Source organism: Oncorhynchus nerka, linkage group LG28 (genome assembly GCF_034236695.1).
Source record: "Oncorhynchus nerka isolate Pitt River linkage group LG28, Oner_Uvic_2.0, whole genome shotgun sequence".
NCBI classification, from domain to species: Eukaryota; Metazoa; Chordata; class Actinopteri; order Salmoniformes; family Salmonidae; genus Oncorhynchus; species Oncorhynchus nerka.
In genome coordinates, this window is record NC_088423.1 from 77,041,430 (window position 1) to 77,061,683 (window position 20,254).

Here is a 20,254-nt window from a genome sequence, read left to right on the forward strand (position 1 = left end):
AGTTAACAAACAGATCACCGACCATTTCGAATCCCACGTACCTTCTTCGCTATGCAATCTGGTTTCCGAGCTGATCATGGGTGCACCTCAGCTACGCTCAAGGTCCTAAATGATATCATAACTGCCATCGATAAAAGACAATACTTTGCAGCCGTATTTATTGACCTGGCTTTCTACTGTGTCAATCACCGCATTCTTATCGGCAAACTCAACAGCCGTGGTTTCTCAAATGACTGCCTCGTCTGGTTCATCAACTTCTTCTCAGATAGAGTTCAGTGTGTCAAATCGAAGGGCCTGTTGTCCGGACCTCTGGCAGGCACTATGGAGATCTCTCGGGCTGACTCTTTTCTATGTATACATCAATGATGTCGCTCTTTTTGCTGATGATTCTCTGCTCCACCTCTACGCAGACGACACCATTCTGTATACTTCTGGCCCTTCTTTGGACACTGTGTTAACAAACCTAAAAAAAAAGCTAAAATGCCATTCAACACTCCTTCCGTGGCCTCCAACTGCTCTTAAATGCAAGCAAAACTAAATGCATTCTTTTCAACCAATCGCTTCCCGCACCTGCCTGCCCGTCTAGCATCACTACTCTGGACGGTTTTGACTTAGAATATGTGGACAACTACAAATACCTAGTTGTCTGGTTGGACTGTAAACTCTCCTTCCAGACTCACATTAAGCATCTCCAATCCAAAATTAAATCTGGAATCAGCTTCCTATTTCTCAACAAAGCATCCTTCACTCATGCTGCCAAACATAGCCTCGTAAAACAGACTATCCTACCGATCCTTGACTTCGGCGATGTCATTTACAAAATAGCCTCCAACACTCTACTCAGCAAATTGGATGCAGTCTATCACAGTGCCATCCGTTTTGTCACCAAAGCCCCATTTATTACCCACCACTGCGACCTGTATGCTCTCGTTGGCTGGCCCTCGCTTCAAATTCATCACCAAACCCACTGGCTCCAGGTCATCTATAAGTCCTTACTAGGTAAAGCCTCGCCTTATCTCAGCTCACTAGTCACCATCGCAGCACCCACCCATATTTCACTGGTCACCCCCAAAGCCAAATTCTCCTTTGGCCGCCATTCCTTCCAAATCTCTACTGCCAATGACTGGAACAAATTGCAAAAATCACTGAAGATGGAGACTCATATCTTCTTTACTAACTTTACGCATCAGTTGTCAGAGCAGTTTACAGATCATTGCACCTGTACATAGCCAAACTGTAAATAGCCCATCCAACTTCCTCATCCCCATGTTGTTGTTTTTCTTCCCCTTTGCACCCCAATATCTATACTTGCACATTCATCTACTGCACATCTAACACTTGTGGTTAATTGCTAAATTGTAATTATTTCGCCGCTATGGCCTATTTATTGCCTTACCTCCGTAATCTCACTTTATTTGCACACACTATATATATAGACTTTTCAATTGTGTTATTGACTGTACATTTGTTTATTCCATGTGTAACTTTGTGTTGTTGTTTGTGACGCACTGCTTTGCTTTATCTTGGCCAGGTCACAGTTGTAAATGAGAACTACCTGGTTAAATAAAGGTGAAATATATAATATAATCGATATAATCACACATGCCCATGTATTTCCATTTGTTTTATATAATCACATATAGCCCCATGTAATTCCCTTTGTTTTATATAATCACACAAGCCCCATGTAATTCCCTTTGTTTTATATAATCACACAAGCCCCATGTAATTCCCTTTGTTTTATATAATCACAAAAGCCCCATGTAATTCCCTTTGTTTTATATAATCACACAAGCCCCATGTAATTCCCTTTGTTTTATATAATCACAAAAGCCCCATGTAATTCCCTTTGTTTTATATAATCACACAAGCCCCATGTAATTCCCTTTGTTTTATATAATCACACAAGCCCCATGTAATTCCCTTTGTTTTATATGATCACATATAGCCCCATGTAATTCCCTTTGTTTTATATAATCACACAAGCCCCATGTATTTCCCTTTGTTTTATATAATCACACAAGCCCCATGTATTTCCCTTTGTTTTATATAATCACACAAGCCCCATGTAATTCCCTTTGTTTTATATAATCACACAAGCCCCATGTATTTCCCTTTGTTTTATATAATCACACAAGCCCCATGTATTTCCCTTTGTTTTATATAATCACACAAGCCCCATGTAATTCCCTTTGTTTTATATAATCACACAAGCCCCATGTAATTCCCTTTGTTTTATATAATCACACAAGCCCCATGTACTTCCCTTTGTTTTATATAATCACACAAGCCCCATGTAATTCCCTTTGCATTTTGTACATTTTGTACACCTGGTACAGTTCAAATGAAATTATCTGTTTTTTGTTTTCGGTGAAACCAAAGGACAATTATTGACCGGACAAAATAGTTTATATTTTGTATACTTTATTTAATATGATAGATGAGTTAGGACAAATATTTGATTACTTTATTTGTCCATCAAAGTGGAAAATGTGTCTTTAGTACTGTATAGGGAGGAGCACAGTGTCAGCCTCAGTGCTGCCCCTGGAGATATGTAGAGGTTAACTAAGTGTGTTGCTCAAGAACAACAGTAGGAAGTGGTGCCAGGGATCTGAAACCAGCAACCTTCTGATTACTGATCCGTTTCTCTAACCTAACACCATCTCAAATTGAAATAAGTGTTTGACACTTTGAATTGTGGTTGTTTGTCTGGAAAAGGATAGGCCATTGTTGAACTGGGTGTCTGCAATCAAATATTTCTCAACAGAATTTCAAAAAGGAATGAAAACGAGAATGTGGTATATATGCATAGCCCATTGCCAACTTTATTTTGGCAAAAATTAAAATTAAAAATGAATACGAAGCTGAAACAATTTCTCCTACTTTTAGCAGATTACTTGAACAAGTTGATTACTTGAACAAGTTTTAGCAGGAACATGAACAAGTTGAACATAAATAGAAAACTAATCTAAGCAGTAAAGGGATGGTAGTGGAGAGTCATTCATCTTCTCCTGCGCCGTGACCTTGTGACCTGGGTTTCCTCCGGGGTCACGCACTCTGTCCTCTGGCAGCCACATTTATTGATGTGGATGTAGGAGTGGTTGAACTTTGAACCGTCTGGGCAGATCATCTCCACTTCCTTCTTGGTGGTGGATTCTTCCCGACAGCAGGTACAAGAGCGCTCCATCATGTTGGCCTCAAGAGAATACCTGAAAACAGAAAGGAGAGACAATGTCATTATGTGGAAGCAATGATGGTAGCAGTTGTAATTATATAACATTGGCTGCGTTTACACAGGCTACCTAATTCTGATCTTTTGACCAATCAGATGAGCTCTTTTGCCAATAATTGGGAAAAATATCAGAATTAGGCTGCCTTTGTAAACACAGCCATTGTAACATAATTTATTACTGAAAATATAATTTGTAGATTGCATTTAGACAGGCAGCCTAATTCTATATTATTGGGAGGAATAATGTGTTAGTGTTCCTGAAATATTTCAGGAATGATCAAAATACTCACATGGCGTAGGTGACACAGGATCCACTGCATGTTGTCACTTCCACCTTGTTTGCAGACTTGCAGCCATTGCTGTCCAGGTACACTTTGCTCTTTATCACATTGCATGGCTTAGTTATTGGAATACCTGCACATAAAGTGACATTTTCCAATGAATTAACGTTAATCATCCTGAGGACCATGACAATAGCTAAAACACTTTCCCCAATGCCTGATAAAGGGCAAGAATGATTTACAAATGTCTATCAAAAAGGATGGTGTTTAAAAGACACTCACAGACATGGCAGCAACCATCTGGAGCAATGACTTCAGTTCCCTTAAAAACAAGAAAATGGAAGAAAAAACAAGAACATTTTTAAGTCACTGACGTAGCATTTACCAAACTGTCTCCACATGTTTTTCAGTGCAGTGTTCTTGCATTGTTCACTTTAAGCAACAGGTGTCAATAACCTCACATAAATACACAGTAGGCATACTATATTAAGCAACAGGCCTTGGTCTGAGTGACTGGGCATGTTTAAACTTTATTTCACAAATATGATTTTGCACATTCTCCAGTTGTTTTTAAATGGGCCAGTTATCCGGACCCAGATCATTTGCCAGATGGTTATTGTAACTCACGGGTATGCAGTCTTCTGGGTGGAAGACAGGGCACACAGTCTTAGCCTCGATTGGGATGAGTTGGTCCTGAATCTTTACGCACTCATACTTGAGACACTTGTCTCCCGATGGTATCCAGACGGAACCAGGCTGTAGAGGTGCGAATATGAAAGATATCAACAGGAGATTCTTCAAATTATATACGATGTACTGTATCATTGCTAAGATATTTTGCATAAAACTTTATTGCTACAGTAAAATTACATGTTGATGTTTTTAAATAATCAAGTGAAATAGGACTGATATGTTTTACGAATTGTAAAAATAAAATAAAAATACAATTTGAGAATCTATAAATAATGCGTCTTGATGCTCTTTTACCTGAATAGTGTGTGTGGTGTTATCTGGCAGCATAACCACACAGCTTGTCTGTACACACTTCCCACAACACTGTCCAGGAACGGCTTGATGATCATAGCCCTAAAAGGAAGAAGACAGACCAGAGAGGAGAAAACCTTTATGATGTGCACATGATCTCTCTTATACCAATGTGTGATCCTTGTAACTCACTAGTAATTACACTTATCCAGTAGTAGTCCAATAGTGGACACAGAGGAATCCGTGTTATTATAATATTTTGACATGGATAAGAACTCACATTACACTAAGTATGTTGAATTACATAATGAGGCCAAAGGGTGTCAATGTTTCAGTGGAGATCACTTACCTGCTGGCAGTGAGTGTCACATTCAGTAGGATGACACTCAATGATATGTAGATGGCTTTGGGCATCTACACTGTCACCACACACACAATTCTTACACTTGTCCCCAGGAACATTGGCACCAGGCTGGAATGAGAAAATATAATATTTCTATTGAAAGTCTATGAATTGAGACACTTTTTTTGCCCTATCTCATAAATGGATTGACCAAAAAACATTGTTGGCACCCTGATAGAGGCCTCTAATTGATTAAAGGAGGAATTTGCATAGTTTAACTTGTTTTTTAATTTATGTATGCAAGTAAAAATAACGTTGTACTCTTTTATTAAGTTGATAATTTAGAAGTGGTGGGACTGGCCAAATTGAAAATAGCATAGAATGCATTCTCACCTGATATTCAGTGTTGTTAAACACACAGACATCCTTTGGCACTGTGGGGCAAAGAACATGGATAATCATTCAATACTGCTACTAACATGTTGGGATTTCCACAAATACTGTACACGCACACTCAAACACATGCAGACGCAAACTCACCACATTGATAAGTTAGGCAGCAGACTCCCATAGTTGCCTCTGTCTCGAATCCGACTGGGCAAGTTATCTTGGAAGTAGAGCATCGTGTGACATCACACTCTGTTTGGAAAGAAAAAAGGATTGTTTTAAAAACTATGCGAATGGCCACAGTGGTTGGATATATTAGGTCATCACCGAAAATGTTAACGTTTTTACCGAGATGTTAAAAAGCCCACATATAAAGCACATTATCCAAACAAGTCTCTCACCGCATTTGTCCTTTTGACAACAGTCAACGGTTTCTAGGACCTTAACTTGGCCCTCCTGATCACAGGTGAGAGGAGGCTGATGTTGGCATGCCATAGGCTGGCACTGGATTTCCAGACTGTACGGGTCACACACACACTCCTGGCAGTTGCTCACCCAGGTCTCATTAGCCTGCAATGAGGAACAATTTAAGTACACTAAGGTTTGTATGGACACTACCAGTACAAAGTTCAATCATTCAGTGTGTGAAATTAGTAATTACTGAAGCGCTTTGAGGTTTTATGAAAGCACTATAGAATTGTAATACATTATTATTATTATAATTATTATTATTGCATACATTACTTTACATGATTGCCAAAATTTTCATCTATATTACATACTCAAATCTAACTGCCTGTAGCTCAGTCACTGAAGCAAGGATATGTATATTCTTGGTACCATTTGAACGGAAACACTTTGAAGTTTGTGGAAATTTTTGTCAAAAATGAAAAAGGCATGCTGTCGTACAAGGTTAGTAGCTACAGTTTACGGCATATACATGGTTTCCGGATACTCCCGTTAAGCCCAGCTCATTGGCTATCTAACTAGCTTTGTATGACCCCGAGTGGTGCTTATTTGACAAAGATACAGTTGTTCAAGTGATGGCCGCCCGAGTCATCGGCGTGCCATGAAGGCATCGCTCTCTGACCAAATATGGTGTTCTATAGGATATACTACACCCCTAATGATATAGTGAAGTCTTGTTACCTTCTAGGATCTCTGAGGAATACATACGAACGTGATTTGACTCGTTGAAACAACGTTTAAGGTTAGATTTTCACAGATTCCTTTCTTTGCAAATTGAACGAGTGGAAATACAAAATAGATTGTGCGTGCTATATGGACCTTTTTAGGATAGGAAAAGGGTAAATCAGAGCAAGATTTCAGAATATAAGTATACATTTTACCTTCAGAGGTGAATTTATCAAACCTATCACGGTGAAAAAATTGTTTTGTTGTTAGGAGCTCTCCTCAAACCAACGTTTGTTGTTTCTCTCAAATCTGCGATCTTGACATAACGCGCTGCATGATTTACAACTGTCCCATTGATGGGACGCCGATCCTTAAGTTAATGTGTATATCAGAAATGAATAGTTTCTCTTCCCTGCTTAAACCTGTGAGTGAAATTCAAACACAATTTTACCTCTTTCCATTCTCCATTTGGCAATGGGCAAATATCTAATGAACCAAAGAGAAAAAAATACATTACAAAAACTAAGTAATTGAAATACATTCCACAACTTCATTTTGATAATGCATTTCATATACCGGAAGCACTTGATGAAATCAATATCAATCAAACCAAAACCCGCACAATTGAAGTATCTGTGAAAAATGCTGTGGATATTTTTTGTTTGTTATACAAAAAGCTGAACCAGCTTTCAAAAGACCACTACAGTAGCAACAAACAATTAACACTTTGTGCTTCCCAAAGTGAAGGTCAGCTACTATCACAGCACCATACAGTAAGTCACCACACCCTCATTATACAATGCTGTTATTTGACAATTCTTACCACAGCTGGGGATACAGTAGTTTGAGGTGGAACTCATAAGAGTGGTCCCAGGGGGACAATAACATCCCTCCAATTGTATATCTCCCATCACACTGAACTCATTTTGAGTCTGGATGAATTTGAAATTGTACCTGCAGAGATATTTAAAAAATGTTTCAATAGCTGAAAGACTTTTGCCCATCATTATACCCATCCACTGAACAACAACATTATACATACCAGGCATTACAGGTTGGTTCAACTTGTGGACCGCAGGCTTTATAAACCTTGGGTTTCTCACATGTGAAGTCTGTAGCGGGGGAGATAAAAAGGTTAATAACCAATAAGCAACATCAAAGAGAGGCTATCTGAGCTTTATAGTCTTGAGGAGTGACCTACTTACCACATTGTCCATTTGTATAATTTCTCCACTCAATACAGACTCCTGCTTGTGCACATGCATCAGCATAGGTCTGCAAGCTGGTGCAGCCAATGGTAACATCATCCATATGGCACACATCAAAGATACATGCCACAAGGAATGGCTCATAGGGGATTATCTTATGGCAACTCTCAAAGACCCTAGAAAAGATGTCACGCTTCAGTTAGAGTAGATACTTAAATATGATCATTCACTTTGTTTTGTCATCAGGCTTTGTCAAATGATTGCCGTGTTTTAGTATGTCAAGTTACTGTTGGCACTGAGATTATTATGATTGGGAGGTTATCGATCCTACAGAAGAGCTAGGTTTACTGTAAATACTAATGGCTACTTACTTGCTTTGAATGAGATGACAAATGGGTGGATCACAGCCTGGTAGTGGTGTTGGTATCGGCTCTGGTGATGGTGGTGTGCACTGACTGTTATTGTGGTCAGCAACATGCCATTGGTGTGCCATGTCAGGACAAGATGAATCGATAGTCCCATTTGGCAAGCGGCAGTCATCTGTCCGGTTGTTGTCACATGTACCTGAATAAGATTGAAAACCATTGTTAGACATTGAGACATCATGGGGTAATCATCGTAACAAAGTGACCATAAAACACCTGTACTCACCACACTGTCCCTCAGTGTTGCCACTGAACTTGTCCCAGGGCAGGTATATGCTAAACATAAGACCAGTGAAAGACACCTTGGCATTAATTGCTGGTATGACTAAAAGGGTCTCAATTCCGTTGTCTGTGATGCGGAAGTCCTTGGTCTCATATGCTGGGATGATGCGTTTCTGGTTTACATAAATCTAGGACAAAAATATTATGAGATGGACAAAATGGTTACAATAATTCAATATTTTTATACCCAATAGTATTCTAGAACTGTATCCTATATCTAATACATAAAGGAAGTATATCAATCTTAAATGGAAGCTAATCAATATCTAAGCTAAACCCAAAACTAATCCCCCTTAAACGAAAAAACAACTGAAAATGTCTTGAACATACAGTATTTGAGATATGTTAATTACCAGACTTGTGAAAACTCCATCAACGTCCTTCTTGGTCATGAATATCTTGTAAGATTGGTAATAAATGGTCAGAGACTGAGGACAGGAAAGTCCATCTGGAGCATCACAATAGTAATTGTCGATTACAACACTGAAGTTGTACTTTGGCAGGATTTCTTTGACCAAGACGTAAGAACAATTTCCTTGGAAGCCATAGTATGTTCCATCAAAGGTGACATAGTGAGGGTCTCCCCAACCATAGCAGATACCTTTGTAAGAAGAGAATGATTAGCATTTAAAAGGACACAGATGTGGAATGTTTTATGCTAAATTAATGGTGCTGTGCTAAACGTTTTCCAATGTTAGACATTCATATACATTTACTGCTGGTAATTATTAGATAAACCTAAACAAGTCAAATAGTAAGAATAATTTTGAACTAAAATCAATGGCTAAAGTGTATTTTGTGACACAAAGAATAACCATATCTATTTTTGGGGTGGGAGGTGGTAAACTTACATTGACACTCATAGTGGAAACAGCATCCAGATTCGTCAAACACTTGGATTGGAGGATAGTTATTTTCACATGCTATTGGCTTCGGAGTCTCACAATGTACATGCTCATAAGTAACTTGCCCGTTGGCACATGTTCCGTTGGTGCATTGGTTATGTTTCCAGCTGTCACCGTTCTACAAACACAGAAATATATTAGGCCTACAGGAAATGTCCATAAAATCATTCAATTATTTTTGTAATGTAATCATCCCTTTGTAAATAATAATTCCTATGGAACAAAAGTTATTATCTATAGCAGAGTAAAACCTGTCTTGGAGGATGGTCATGGTCACAGTTCTTCTCAGATGGATATGTTACATGTGGAACTGTTGTTGTTGGGGGCTGTGAAGTGGTTGGTGAAGTAGGAGTAACTGGGGTAGTTGATGTACCACAGCTGGTCAAATGTGTTTCTATTTCACAAGTCTTGTTGCAGAGACCAATGTAGCACCATCCATCATGGTCAGAGACATTATAAACAATTGAGCCTGAAAGTAATTTGAGGTGTAATCATTAAGCAAGTTTTCCAACTTAACATGTAAAAGGACATACAGATTGAACATCACTAACAGCTGAACTAATAGTACAAAAGGTTTAAAACTTGGAAAGGTGAAAAGTAAAACTTACCAATGAGGAAATCAGTATGATTAAAATGGCAAAAAGAACAATCAAGGGGTAATGTGACTGGAATCGATGGTTTCGCTGTTTCACCAGTTGTTACAAAAAAAGTTGTTGGAATAATAGTAGTGGTGGGAGGCAGAGTTGTTGTTTTTGTTGTAGATGGAACTGTTGACGTTGAGGTTGTAGTAGTGGGTGTAGGAGTAGTGATGTGAGGACCTGTCGTTGTTGTGGTGGTGGGGATGTGTGTTGTGGTTCCACATTGACAACATTTCACTCGAATCTCGTAATCAAAGCACTTTTGCTGAAGACCTTGCTTATTGTTTTGACAAATCAGTCCAACGGATGGGTTGCAAGTCACGTCTTGGCCAAGCTGAGAGATCTGAAGTCCAGGGTATTGTTTTGCTCTACATTCAACTGCCTCTGGAGCTGAGCAAATGTGATAACCAGCAGCAATGATGTTCTTAATGGATTCATTATCTCCACCTTCAGAGCCAGACGTTGGCTGACCAAGGTTGATCCAGTCTGACCACACACATTTTTCTTCACCACTGCATTGGGTAGGTGTTACTCCTGTTGAGGTTGATGTAGGAGTAGTTGTTGGAGTCGTACTAGAGCTGGGAGTCTGAGTTGTTGTTTTTGTTGTAGGTGGAGCTGTCGATGTTGAGGTTGTAGTAGTGGGTGTAGGAGTAGTGAAATGAGGAACTGATGTTGTTGTGGTGGTGGGGATGTGTGTTGTAGTTCCACATTGACAACATTTCACTCGAATCTCGTAATCGAAGCACTTTTGCTGAAGACCTTGCTTATTGTTTTGACAAATCAGTCCAACGGATGGGTTGCAAGTCACGTCTTGGCCAAGCTGAGAGATCTGAAGTCCAGGGTATTGTTTTGCTCTACATTCAACTGCCTCTGGAGCTGAGCAAATGTGATAACCAGCAGAAATTATGTTCTTAATGGATTCATTATCTCCACCTTCAGAGCCAGACGTTGGCTGACCAAGGTTGATCCAGTCTGACCACACACATTTTTCTTCACCACTGCATTGGGTAGGTGTTACTCCTGTTGAGGTTGATGTAGGAGTAGTGGTTGGAGTCGTACTAGAGCTGGGAGTCTGAGTTGTTGTTTTTGTTGTAGGTGGAGCTGTCGATGTTGAGGTTGTAGTAGTGGGTGTAGGAGTAGTGAAATGAGGAACTGATGTTGTTGTGGTGGTGGGGATGTGTGTTGTAGTTCCACATTGACAACATTTCACTCGAATCTCGTAATCGAAGCACTTTTGCTGAAGACCTTGCTTATTGTTTTGACAAATCAGTCCAACGGATGGGTTGCAAGTCACGTCTTGGCCAAGCTGAGAGATCTGAAGTCCAGGGTATTGTTTTGCTCTACATTCAACTGCCTCTGGAGCTGAGCAAATGTGATAACCAGCAGAAATTATGTTCTTAATGGATTCATTATCTCCACCTTCAGAGCCAGACGTTGGCTGACCAAGGTTGATCCAGTCTGACCACACACATTTTTCTTCACCACTGCATTGGGTAGGTGTTACTCCTGTTGAGGTTGATGTAGGAGTAGTGGTTGGAGTCGTACTAGAGCTGGGAGTCTGAGTTGTTGTTTTTGTTGTAGGTGGAGCTGTCGATGTTGAGGTTGTAGTAGTGGGTGTAGGAGTAGTGATATGAGGAACTGTTGTTGTTGTGGTGGTGGTTGGGATGTGTGTTGTGGTTCCACATTGACAACATTTCACTCGAATTTCGTAATCGAAGCACTTTTGCTGAAGACCTTGCTTATTGTTTTGACAAACCAGTCCAACGGAGGGATTGCAAGTCACGTCTTGGCCAAGCTGAGAGATCTGAAGTCCAGGGTATTGTTTTGCTCTACATTCAACTGCCTCTGGAGCTGAGCAAATGTGATAACCAGCAGAAATTATGTTCTTAATGGATTCATTATCTCCACCTTCAGAGCCAGTCGATGGCTGACCAAGGTTGATCCAGTCTGACCACACACATTTTTCTTCACCACTGCATTGGGTAGGTGTTACTCCTGTTGAGGTTGATGTACGAGTAGTGGTTGGAGTCGTACTAGAGCTGGGAGTCTGAGCTGTTGTTTTTGTTGTAGGTGGACCTGTCGATGTTGAGGTTGTAGTAGTGGGTGTAGGAGTAGTGATATGAGGAACTGTTGTTGTTGTGGTGGTGGGGATGTGTGTTGTGGTTCCACATTGACAACATTTCACTCGAACCTCGTAATCGAAGCACTTTTGCTGAAGACCTTGCTTATTGTTTTTACAAATCAGTCCAACGGAGGGATTGCAAGTCACGTCTTGGCCAAGCTGAGAGATCTGAAGTCCAGGGTATTGTTTTGCTCTACAGTCAACTGCCTCTGGAGCTGAGCAAATGTGATAACCAGCAGAAATGATGTTCTTAATGGATTCATTATCTCCACCTTCAGAGCCAGTCGTTGGCTGACCAAGGTTGATCCAGTCTGACCACACACATTTTTCTTCACCACTGCATTGGGTAGGTGTTACTCCTGTTGAGGTTGATGTAGGAGTAGTGGTTGGAGTCGTACTAGAGCTGGGAGTCTGAGTTGTTGTTTTTGTTGTAGGTGGAGCTGTCGATGTTGAGGTTGTAGTAGTGGGTGTAGGAGTAGTGATATGAGGAACTGTTGTTGTTGTGGTGGTGGGGATGTGTGTTATGGTTCCACATTGACAACATTTCACTCGAATCTCGTAATCGAAGCACTTTTGCTGAAGACCTTGCTTATTGTTTTTACAAATCAGTCCAACGGAGGGATTACAAGTCACGTCTTGGCCAAGCTGAGAGATCTGAAGTCCAGGGTATTGTTTTGCTCTACATTCAACTGCCTCTGGAGCTGAGCAAATGTGATAACCTGCAGAAATTATGTTCTTAATGGATTCATTATCTCCACCTTCAGAGCCAGTCGTTGGCTGACCAAGGTTGATCCAGTCTGACCACACACATTTTCTTCACCACTGCATTGGGTAGGTGTTACTCCTGTTGAGGTTGATGTAGGAGTAGTGGTTGGAGTCGTACTAGAGCTGGGAGTCTGAGTTGTTGTTTTTGTTGTAGGTGGAGCTGTCGATGTTGAGGTTGTAGTAGTGGGTGTAGGAGTAGTGATATGAGGAACTGTTGTTGTTGTGGTGGTGGTTGGGATGTGTGTTGTGGTTCCACATTGACAACATTTCACTCGAATCTCGTAATCGAAGCACTTTTGCTGAAGACCTTGCTTATTGTTTTGACAAATCAGTCCAACGGATGGGTTGCAAGTCACGTCTTGGCCAAGCTGAGAGATCTGAAGTCCAGGGTATTGTTTTGCTCTACATTCAACTGCCTCTGGAGCTGAGCAAATGTGATAACCAGCAGAAATTATGTTCTTAATGGATTCATTATCTCCACCTTCAGAGCCAGACGTTGGCTGACCAAGGTTGATCCAGTCTGACCACACACATTTTTCTTCACCACTGCATTGGGTAGGTGTTACTCCTGTTGAGGTTGATGTAGGAGTAGTGGTTGGAGTCGTACTAGAGCTGGGAGTCTGAGTTGTTGTTTTTGTTGTAGGTGGAGCTGTCGATGTTGAGGTTGTAGTAGTGGGTGTAGGAGTAGTGATATGAGGAACTGTTGTTGTTGTGGTGGTGGGGATGTGTGTTATGGTTCCACATTGACAACATTTCACTCGAATCTCGTAATCGAAGCACTTTTGCTGAAGACCTTGCTTATTGTTTTACAAATCAGTCCAACGGAGGGATTGCAAGTCACGTCTTGGCCAAGCTGAGAGATCTGAAGTCCAGGGTATTGTTTTGCTCTACATTCAACTGCCTCTGGAGCTGAGCAAATGTGATAACCTGCAGAAATTATGTTCTTAATGGATTCATTATCTCCACCTTCAGAGCCAGTCGTTGGCTGACCAAGGTTGATCCAGTCTGACCACACACATTTTTCTTCACCACTGCATTGGGTAGGTGTTACTCCTGTTGAGGTTGATGTAGGAGTAGTGGTTGGAGTCGTACTAGAGCTGGGAGTCTGAGTTGTTGTTTTTGTTGTAGGTGGAGCTGTCGATGTTGAGGTTGTAGTAGTGGGTGTAGGAGTAGTGATATGAGGAACTGTTGTTGTTGTGGTGGTGGTTGGGATGTGTGTTGTGGTTCCACATTGACAACATTTCACTCGAACCTCGTAATCGAAGCACTTTTGCTGAAGACCTTGCTTATTGTTTTTACAAATCAGTCCAACGGAGGGATTGCAAGTCACGTCTTGGCCAAGCTGAGAGATCTGAAGTCCAGGGTATTGTTTTGCTCTACATTCAACTGCCTCTGGAGCTGAGCAAATGTGATAACCTGCGGAAATTATGTTCTTAATGGATTCATTATCTCCACCTTCAGAGCCAGTCGTTGGCTGACCAAGGTTGATCCAGTCTGACCACACACATTTTTCTTCACCACTGCATTGGGTAGGTGTTACTCCTGTTGAGGTTGATGTAGGAGTAGTGGTTGGAGTCGTACTAGAGCTGGGAGTCTGAGTTGTTGTTTTTGTTGTAGGTGGAGCTGTCAATGTTGAGGTTGTAGTAGTGGGTGTAGGAGTAGTGATATGAGGAACTGTTGTTGTTGTGGTGGTGGTTGGGATGTGTGTTGTGGTTCCACATTGACAACATTTCACTCGAATCTCGTAATCGAAGCACTTTTGCTGAAGACCTTGCTTATTGTTTTGACAAATCAGTCCAACGGATGGGTTGCAAGTCACGTCTTGGCCAAGCTGAGAGATCTGAAGTCCAGGGTATTGTTTTGCTCTACATTCAACTGCCTCTGGAGCTGAGCAAATGTGATAACCTGCAGAAATTATGTTCTTAATGGATTCATTATCTCCACCTTCAGAGCCAGTCGTTGGCTGACCAAGGTTGATCCAGTCTGACCACACATTTTCTTCACCACTGCATTGGGTAGGTGTTACTCCTGTTGAGGTTGATGTAGGAGTAGTGGTTGGAGTCGTACTAGAGCTGGGAGTCTGAGTTGTTGTTTTTGTTGTAGGTGGAGCTGTCGATGTTGAGGTTGTAGTAGTGGGTGTAGGAGTAGTGATATGAGGAACTGTTGTTGTTGTGGTGGTGGGGATGTGTGTTATGGTTCCACATTGACAACATTTCACTCGAATCTCGTAATCGAAGCACTTTTGCTGAAGACCTTGCTTATTGTTTTTACAAATCAGTCCAACGGAGGGATTGCAAGTCACGTCTTGGCCAAGCTGAGAGATCTGAAGTCCAGGGTATTGTTTTGCTCTACATTCAACTGCCTCTGGAGCTGAGCAAATGTGATAACCTGCAGAAATTATGTTCTTAATGGATTCATTATCTCCACCTTCAGAGCCAGTCGTTGGCTGACCAAGGTTGATCCAGTCTGACCACACACATTTTTCTTCACCACTGCATTGGGTAGGTGTTACTCCTGTTGAGGTTGATGAAGGAGTAGTGGTTGGGGTCGAACTAGAGCTGGGAGTCTGCTGAGTTGTTGTTTTTGTTGTAGGTGGAGCTGTCGATGTTGAGGTTGTAGTAGTGGGTGTAGTAGTAGTGATATGAGGAACTGTTGTTGTTGTGGTGGTGGGGATGTGTGTTATGGTTCCACATTGACAACATTTCACTCGAATCTCATAATCGAAGCACTTTTGCTGAAGACCTTGCTTATTGTTTTTACAAATCAGTCCAACGGAGGGATTGCAAGTCACGTCTTGGCCAAGCTGAGAGATCTGAAGTCCAGGGTATTGTTTTGCTCTACATTCAACTGCCTCTGGAGCTGAGCAAATGTGATAACCTGCAGAAATTATGTTCTTAATGGATTCATTATCTCCACCTTCAGAGCCAGTCGTTGGCTGACCAAGGTTGATCCAGTCTGACCACACACATTTTCTTCACCACTGCATTGGGTAGGTGTTACTCCTGTTGAGGTTGATGAAGGAGTAGTGGTTGGGGTCGAACTAGAGCTGGGAGTCTGCTGAGTTGTTGTTTTTGTTGTAGGTGGAGCTGTCGATGTTGAGGTTGTAGTAGTGGGTGTAGTAGTAGTGATATGAGGAACTGTTGTTGTTGTGGTGGTGGGGATGTGTGTTGTGGTTCCACATTGACAACATTTCACTCGAACCTCGTAATCGAAGCACTTTTGCTGAAGACCTTGCTTATTGTTTTTACAAATCAGTCCAACGGAGGGATTGCAAGTCACGTCTTGGCCAAGCTGAGAGATCTGAAGTCCAGGGTATTGTTTTGCTCTACATTCAACTGCCTCTGGAGCTGAGCAAATGTGATAACCTGCAGAAATTATGTTCTTAATGGATTCATTATCTCCACCTTCAGAGCCAGTCGTTGGCTGACCAAGGTTGATCAGTCTGACCACACACATTTTCTTCACCACTGCATTGGGTAGGTGTTACTCCTGTTGAGGTTGATGTAGGAGTAGTGGTTGGAGTCGTACTAGAACTGGGAGTCTGAGTTGTTGTTTTTGTTGTAGGTGGAGCTGTCGATGTTGAGGTTGTAGTAGTGGGTGTAGGAGTAGTGATATGAGGAACTGTTGTTGTTGTGGTGGTGGGGATGTGTGTTATGGTTCCACATTGACAACATTTCACTCGAATCTCGTAATCGAAGCACTTTTGCTGAAGACCTTGCTTATTGTTTTTACAAATCAGTCCAACGGAGGGATTGCAAGTCACGTCTTGGCCAAGCTGAGAGATCTGAAGTCCAGGGTACTGTTTTGCTCTACATTCAACTGCCTCTGGAGCTGAGCAAATGTGATAACCTGCGGAAATTATGTTCTTAATGGATTCATTATCTCCACCTTCAGAGCCAGTCGTTGGCTGACCAAGGTTGATCCAGTCTGACCACACATTTTTCTTCACCACTGCATTGGGTAGGTGTTACTCCTGTTGAGGTTGATGTAGGAGTAGTGGTTGGAGTCGTACTAGAGCTGGGAGTCTGAGTTGTTGTTTTTGTTGTAGGTGGAGCTGTCAATGTTGAGGTTGTAGTAGTGGGTGTAGGAGTAGTGATATGAGGAACTGTTGTTGTTGTGGTGGTGGTTGGGATGTGTGTTGTGGTTCCACATTGACAACATTTCACTCGAATCTCGTAATCGAAGCACTTTTGCTGAAGACCTTGCTTATTGTTTTTACAAATCAGTCCAACGGAGGGATTGCAAGTCACGTCTTGGCCAAGCTGAGAGATCTGAAGTCCAGGGTACTGTTTTGCTCTACATTCAACTGCCTCTGGAGCTGAGCAAATGTGATAACCTGCAGAAATTATGTTCTTAATGGATTCATTATCTCCACCTTCAGAGCCAGTCGTTGGCTGACCAAGGTTGATCCAGTCTGACCACACATTTTTCTTCACCACTGCATTGGGTAGGTGTTACTCCTGTTGAGGTTGATGAAGGAGTAGTGGTTGGGGTCGAACTAGAGCTGGGAGTCTGCTGAGTTGTTGTTTTTGTTGTAGGTGGAGCTGTCGATGTTGAGGTTGTAGTAGTGGGTGTAGTAGTAGTGATATGAGGAACTGTTGTTGTTGTGGTGGTGGGGATGTGTGTTATGGTTCCACATTGACAACATTTCACTCGAATCTCATAATCGAAGCACTTTTGCTGAAGACCTTGCTTATTGTTTTTACAAATCAGTCCAACGGAGGGATTGCAAGTCACGTCTTGGCCAAGCTGAGAGATCTGAAGTCCAGGGTATTGTTTTGCTCTACATTCAACTGCCTCTGGAGCTGAGCAAATGTGATAACCTGCAGAAATTATGTTCTTAATGGATTCATTATCTCCACCTTCAGAGCCAGTCGTTGGCTGACCAAGGTTGATCCAGTCTGACCACACACATTTTTCTTCACCACTGCATTGGGTAGGTGTTACTCCTGTTGAGGTTGATGAAGGAGTAGTGGTTGGGGTCGAACTAGAGCTGGGAGTCTGCTGAGTTGTTGTTTTTGTTGTAGGTGGAGCTGTCGATGTTGAGGTTGTAGTAGTGGGTGTAGTAGTAGTGATATGAGGAACTGTTGTTGTTGTGGTGGTGGGGATGTGTGTTGTGGTTCCACATTGACAACATTTCACTCGAACCTCGTAATCGAAGCACTTTTGCTGAAGACCTTGCTTATTGTTTTTACAAATCAGTCCAACGGAGGGATTGCAAGTCACGTCTTGGCCAAGCTGAGAGATCTGAAGTCCAGGGTATTGTTTTGCTCTACATTCAACTGCCTCTGGAGCTGAGCAAATGTGATAACCTGCAGAAATTATGTTCTTAATGGATTCATTATCTCCACCTTCAGAGCCAGTCGTTGGCTGACCAAGGTTGATCCAGTCTGACCACACACATTTTTCTTCACCACTGCATTGGGTAGGTGTTACTCCTGTTGAGGTTGATGTAGTGGTTGGAGTCGTACTAGAACTGGGAGTCTGAGTTGTTGTTTTTGTTGTAGGTGGAGCTGTCGATGTTGAGGTTGTAGTAGTGGGTGTAGGAGTAGTGATATGAGGAACTGTTGTTGTTGTGGTGGTGGTTGGGATGTGTGTTGTGGTTCCACATTGACAACATTTCACTCGAATCTCGTAATCGAAGCACTTTTGCTGAAGACCTTGCTTATTGTTTTGACAAATCAGTCCAACGGATGGGTTGCAAGTCACGTCTTGGCCAAGCTGAGAGATCTGAAGTCCAGGGTATTGTTTTGCTCTACATTCAACTGCCTCTGGAGCTGAGCAAATGTGATAACCTGCAGAAATTATGTTCTTAATGGATTCATTATCTCCACCTTCAGAGCCAGTCGTTGGCTGACCAAGGTTGATCCAGTCTGACCACACACATTTTTCTTCACCACTGCATTGGGTAGGTGTTACTCCTGTTGAGGTTGATGTAGGAGTAGTGGTTGGAGTCGTACTAGAGCTGGGAGTCTGAGTTGTTGTTTTTGTTGTAGGTGGAGCTGTCGATGTTGAGGTTGTAGTAGTGGGTGTAGGAGTAGTGATATGAGGAACTGTTGTTGTTGTGGTGGTGGGGATGTGTGTTATGGTTCCACATTGACAACATTTCACTCGAATCTCGTAATCAAGCACTTTTGCTGAAGACCTTGCTTATTGTTTTTACAAATCAGTCCAACGGAGGGATTGCAAGTCACGTCTTGGCCAAGCTGAGAGATCTGAAGTCCAGGGTATTGTTTTGCTCTACATTCAACTGCCTCTGGAGCTGAGCAAATGTGATAACCTGCAGAAATTATGTTCTTAATGGATTCATTATCTCCACCTTCGGAGCCAGTCGTTGGCTGACCAAGGTTGATCCAGTCTGACCACACACATTTTTCTTCACCACTGCATTGGGTAGGTGTTACTCCTGTTGAGGTTGATGAAGGAGTAGTGGTTGGGGTCGAACTAGAGCTGGGAGTCTGCTGAGTTGTTGTTTTTGTTGTAGGTGGAGCTGTCGATGTTGAGGTTGTAGTAGTGGGTGTAGTAGTAGTGATATGAGGAACTGTTGTTGTTGTGGTGGTGGGGATGTGTGTTGTGGTTCCACATTGACAACATTTCACTCGAACCTCGTAATCGAAGCACTTTTGCTGAAGACCTTGCTTATTGTTTTTACAAATCAGTCCAACGGAGGGATTGCAAGTCACGTCTTGGCCAAGCTGAGAGATCTGAAGTCCAGGGTATTGTTTTGCTCTACATTCAACTGCCTCTGGAGCTGAGCAAATGTGATAACCTGCAGAAATTATGTTCTTAATGGATTCATTATCTCCACCTTCAGAGCCAGTCGTTGGCTGACCAAGGTTGATCCAGTCTGACCACACACATTTTTCTTCACCACTGCATTGGGTGGTGTTACTCCTGTTGAGGTTGATGTAGGAGTAGTGGTTGGAGTCGTACTAGAGCTGGGAGTCTGAGTTGTTGTTTTTGTTGTAGGTGGAGCTGTCGATGTTGAGGTTGTAGTAGTGGGTGTAGGAGTAGTGATATGAGGAACTGTTGTTGTTGTGGTGGTGGTTGGGATGTGTGTTGTGGTTCCACATTGACAACATTTCACTCGAATCTCGTAATCGAAGCACTTTTGCTGAAGACCTTGCTTATTGTTTTTACAAATCAGTCCAATGGAGGGATTGCAAGTCACGTCTTGGCCAAGCTGAGAGATCTGAAGTCCAGGGTATTGTTTTGCTCTACATTCAACTGCCTCTGGAGCTGAGCAAATGTGATAACCTGCAGAAATTATGTTCTTAATGGATTCATTATCTCCACCTTCAGAGCCAGTCGTTGGCTGACCAAGGTTGATCCAGTCTGACCACACACATTTTCTTCACCACTGCATTGGGTAGGTGTTACTCCTGTTGGGGTTGATGAAGGAGTAGTGATTGGGGTCGAACTAGAGCTGGGAGTCTGCTGAGTTGTTGTTTTTGTTGTAGGTGGAGCTGTCGATGTTGAGGTTGTAGTAGTGGGTGTAGTAGTAGTGATATGAGGAACTGTTGTTGTTGTGGTGGTGGGGATGTGTGT

General features: G+C 42.0%; 1 protein-coding gene across 1 annotated transcript in view; it reads right to left on the reverse strand.

Moving 5' to 3' along the window:
• Positions 1 to 2,794: 2,794 nt before the first annotated feature.
• The window catches only part of LOC135565519 (mucin-5AC-like), a 54,040-nt gene continuing 36,580 nt past the window's right edge, over positions 2,795 to 20,254 (reverse strand). The window contains exons 28-46 of the mRNA XM_065012568.1: positions 9,790 to 12,755; positions 9,433 to 9,650; positions 9,128 to 9,299; positions 8,630 to 8,877; positions 8,221 to 8,404; positions 7,941 to 8,133; positions 7,567 to 7,745; positions 7,404 to 7,473; positions 7,185 to 7,315; positions 6,813 to 6,847; positions 5,629 to 5,797; positions 5,381 to 5,479; positions 5,234 to 5,274; positions 4,847 to 4,969; positions 4,501 to 4,599; positions 4,141 to 4,269; positions 3,796 to 3,835; positions 3,523 to 3,646; positions 2,795 to 3,209 (exon numbers count right to left, since the gene is read on the reverse strand). Coding sequence (XP_064868640.1) covers positions 3,002 to 3,209; positions 3,523 to 3,646; positions 3,796 to 3,835; positions 4,141 to 4,269; positions 4,501 to 4,599; positions 4,847 to 4,969; positions 5,234 to 5,274; positions 5,381 to 5,479; positions 5,629 to 5,797; positions 6,813 to 6,847; positions 7,185 to 7,315; positions 7,404 to 7,473; positions 7,567 to 7,745; positions 7,941 to 8,133; positions 8,221 to 8,404; positions 8,630 to 8,877; positions 9,128 to 9,299; positions 9,433 to 9,650; positions 9,790 to 12,755 — 5,428 coding nt within the window. The 3' untranslated portion in view covers positions 2,795 to 3,001. The remainder of the gene's footprint in view (positions 3,210 to 3,522; positions 3,647 to 3,795; positions 3,836 to 4,140; positions 4,270 to 4,500; positions 4,600 to 4,846; positions 4,970 to 5,233; positions 5,275 to 5,380; positions 5,480 to 5,628; positions 5,798 to 6,812; positions 6,848 to 7,184; positions 7,316 to 7,403; positions 7,474 to 7,566; positions 7,746 to 7,940; positions 8,134 to 8,220; positions 8,405 to 8,629; positions 8,878 to 9,127; positions 9,300 to 9,432; positions 9,651 to 9,789; positions 12,756 to 20,254) is intronic.